General features: G+C 32.4%; 1 pseudogene across 1 annotated transcript in view; it reads left to right on the top strand.

Moving 5' to 3' along the window:
- The first annotated feature begins 1,546 nt into the window (after positions 1 to 1,546).
- The window catches only part of TEOVI_000627900:pseudogene, a 664-nt pseudogene continuing 446 nt past the window's right edge, over positions 1,547 to 1,764 (top strand). Inside the window, 2 exon segments of the mRNA in view lie at positions 1,547 to 1,726; positions 1,728 to 1,764. The exon segment at positions 1,728 to 1,764 is cut by the window's right edge and continues 446 nt beyond it. Coding sequence covers positions 1,547 to 1,726; positions 1,728 to 1,764 — 217 coding nt within the window.

Below are 1,764 nucleotides of genomic sequence, written 5' to 3'. Positions count from 1 at the left end.
AAGTGCAAGGATAAAGTAATAACAACAGCTGAGGACACCACCGGAAGAAATGCTGTTGTCATCAACACTCCTCTATTGCCGACATTTTTGTTTCAATAATTAATTTCTTTAAAGATGTCTTCTCCATTTTATGAAATTATTAAATTCGATATAATTTGATATATTTTAACACTTTAGTGAAATCTGTATATTCTTGAATTGGTAAATATAATAAAATGAAAAATGGAAGTGTAGCATGTCTTTTTAAATTAGTGTGGTGAAATGGTATGAAAATTGAGGAAAATTCTAATTTTGTTAATTTTATTTACATTATTCATATACTAATACTATAATAAAAGTAATGATAATGATAATGATAATGATAATGGTAGTCATATTATGAAAGTGTTGTGAGTGCGTGAGCAAGGACACGAAGTTTATTATTATTTTTGTTGAAGTAAAGGTAGAGAAGAAGAGAGGTGGATATGGAATATGCATATATTAAAATAACATACATGACAACGGGCATTACCGTACAGAGCAACATGATTAAATGGGCAATTATGGAGAGAGAGAATCCACTGTACTAAGAAAACGTAATTTTTACGTGATCTACCATAGTATAACTACTAGAGTAAAAAGGAAAGGGGAAAACACAGATTAAACAACGGTATACTCGACAGTACAACAGACTACATATAAAGAAAAAATCATATAAGTAACTTCACTCAACATTCCCACGGTAATAGGTAAATTCTACGTGTGAGATGACGGTAGGATCAAAAGCGACAGGGATACATAAAGTTACGATAGTGATAATATCATGAAGAAACCGGAAAGTCTGGGTAGTTAGAGCAATAAAAAATAAAATTATTAGCATATTCTTACCATCGGTGCAACTACCTTCTTCAATTCCCATGAAAATGTATAGAGAAGAAATTTAGATGGAGGTGAGCAGACAAAGAAGCAAACCATACTGTCGAAAATGAGGTTTAATGTAAATACGTAGAAAAAAAGATGCGTACTCAAAAATCAACTGACCACACCGAGCATAATCCTTTCAATACATATATTATGATATAACAAGGCATTGCTTATGTGAACATTTTCGTTGTGTGGCTCACTTCTTTCCCTAAGGTTTATAAGTTTTTCTTCTAATACTCTTAAAAATTTATATGTATATTAGGGAATGAAATTTAGTGTTTTAAGAGATTTACTCTTACTGTTGCTATCACATTTATTGTGTTTAAGCTCAATATCTCTTCAACAGAACACAACGGCAACAATTACAAAAAATGAACCTAAGAGCCTAAGAGTGTTTGTGAATGTAGTACAAGCTCATGCAACTCAAGGATAGTGTAGGCTCATATTGAGTTCTAAACTAGGCCATGTTAAAATTATTACAATTGCAATGGGAGGTTTGTATACCCATGTTAAAAGGTACATATGGGTTATGGAATTTTTGGAAAGACAGAATGCAAGTGATCAGGATATTGTAATTCATTTGGATGGATCTGATGTTATAGTTAGTGAGGAAGTGGGGTGTAAGAATGCGGGGAAATATGGTATACAAAATAGTGTAGCTAATGAAGATAAGTTTGGTGAAGAATATGTTGTAAAAAAGAAGCAAATTTCTCCTATTATATTCATTTAAACTACATAATGTTATGCACCACAGTTGGGTTTTATTTTGGACTCAGAACACAGAGACCATATGGCGGGGTGCACATGGTTTTTCAAAGTCTCTTACTTTTGTGGAAGAGCAGCTGAACCTAACGCACTTAA

The sequence above is a fragment of the Trypanosoma equiperdum genome (assembly GCF_001457755.1).
Source record: "Trypanosoma equiperdum strain OVI genome assembly, contig: ctg_1645, whole genome shotgun sequence".
NCBI lineage: Eukaryota > Euglenozoa > Kinetoplastea > Trypanosomatida > Trypanosomatidae > Trypanosoma > Trypanosoma equiperdum.
The sequence above is the reverse complement of the archived record's forward strand: the minus strand, read 5'-3'. Positions and strand labels throughout refer to the sequence as shown.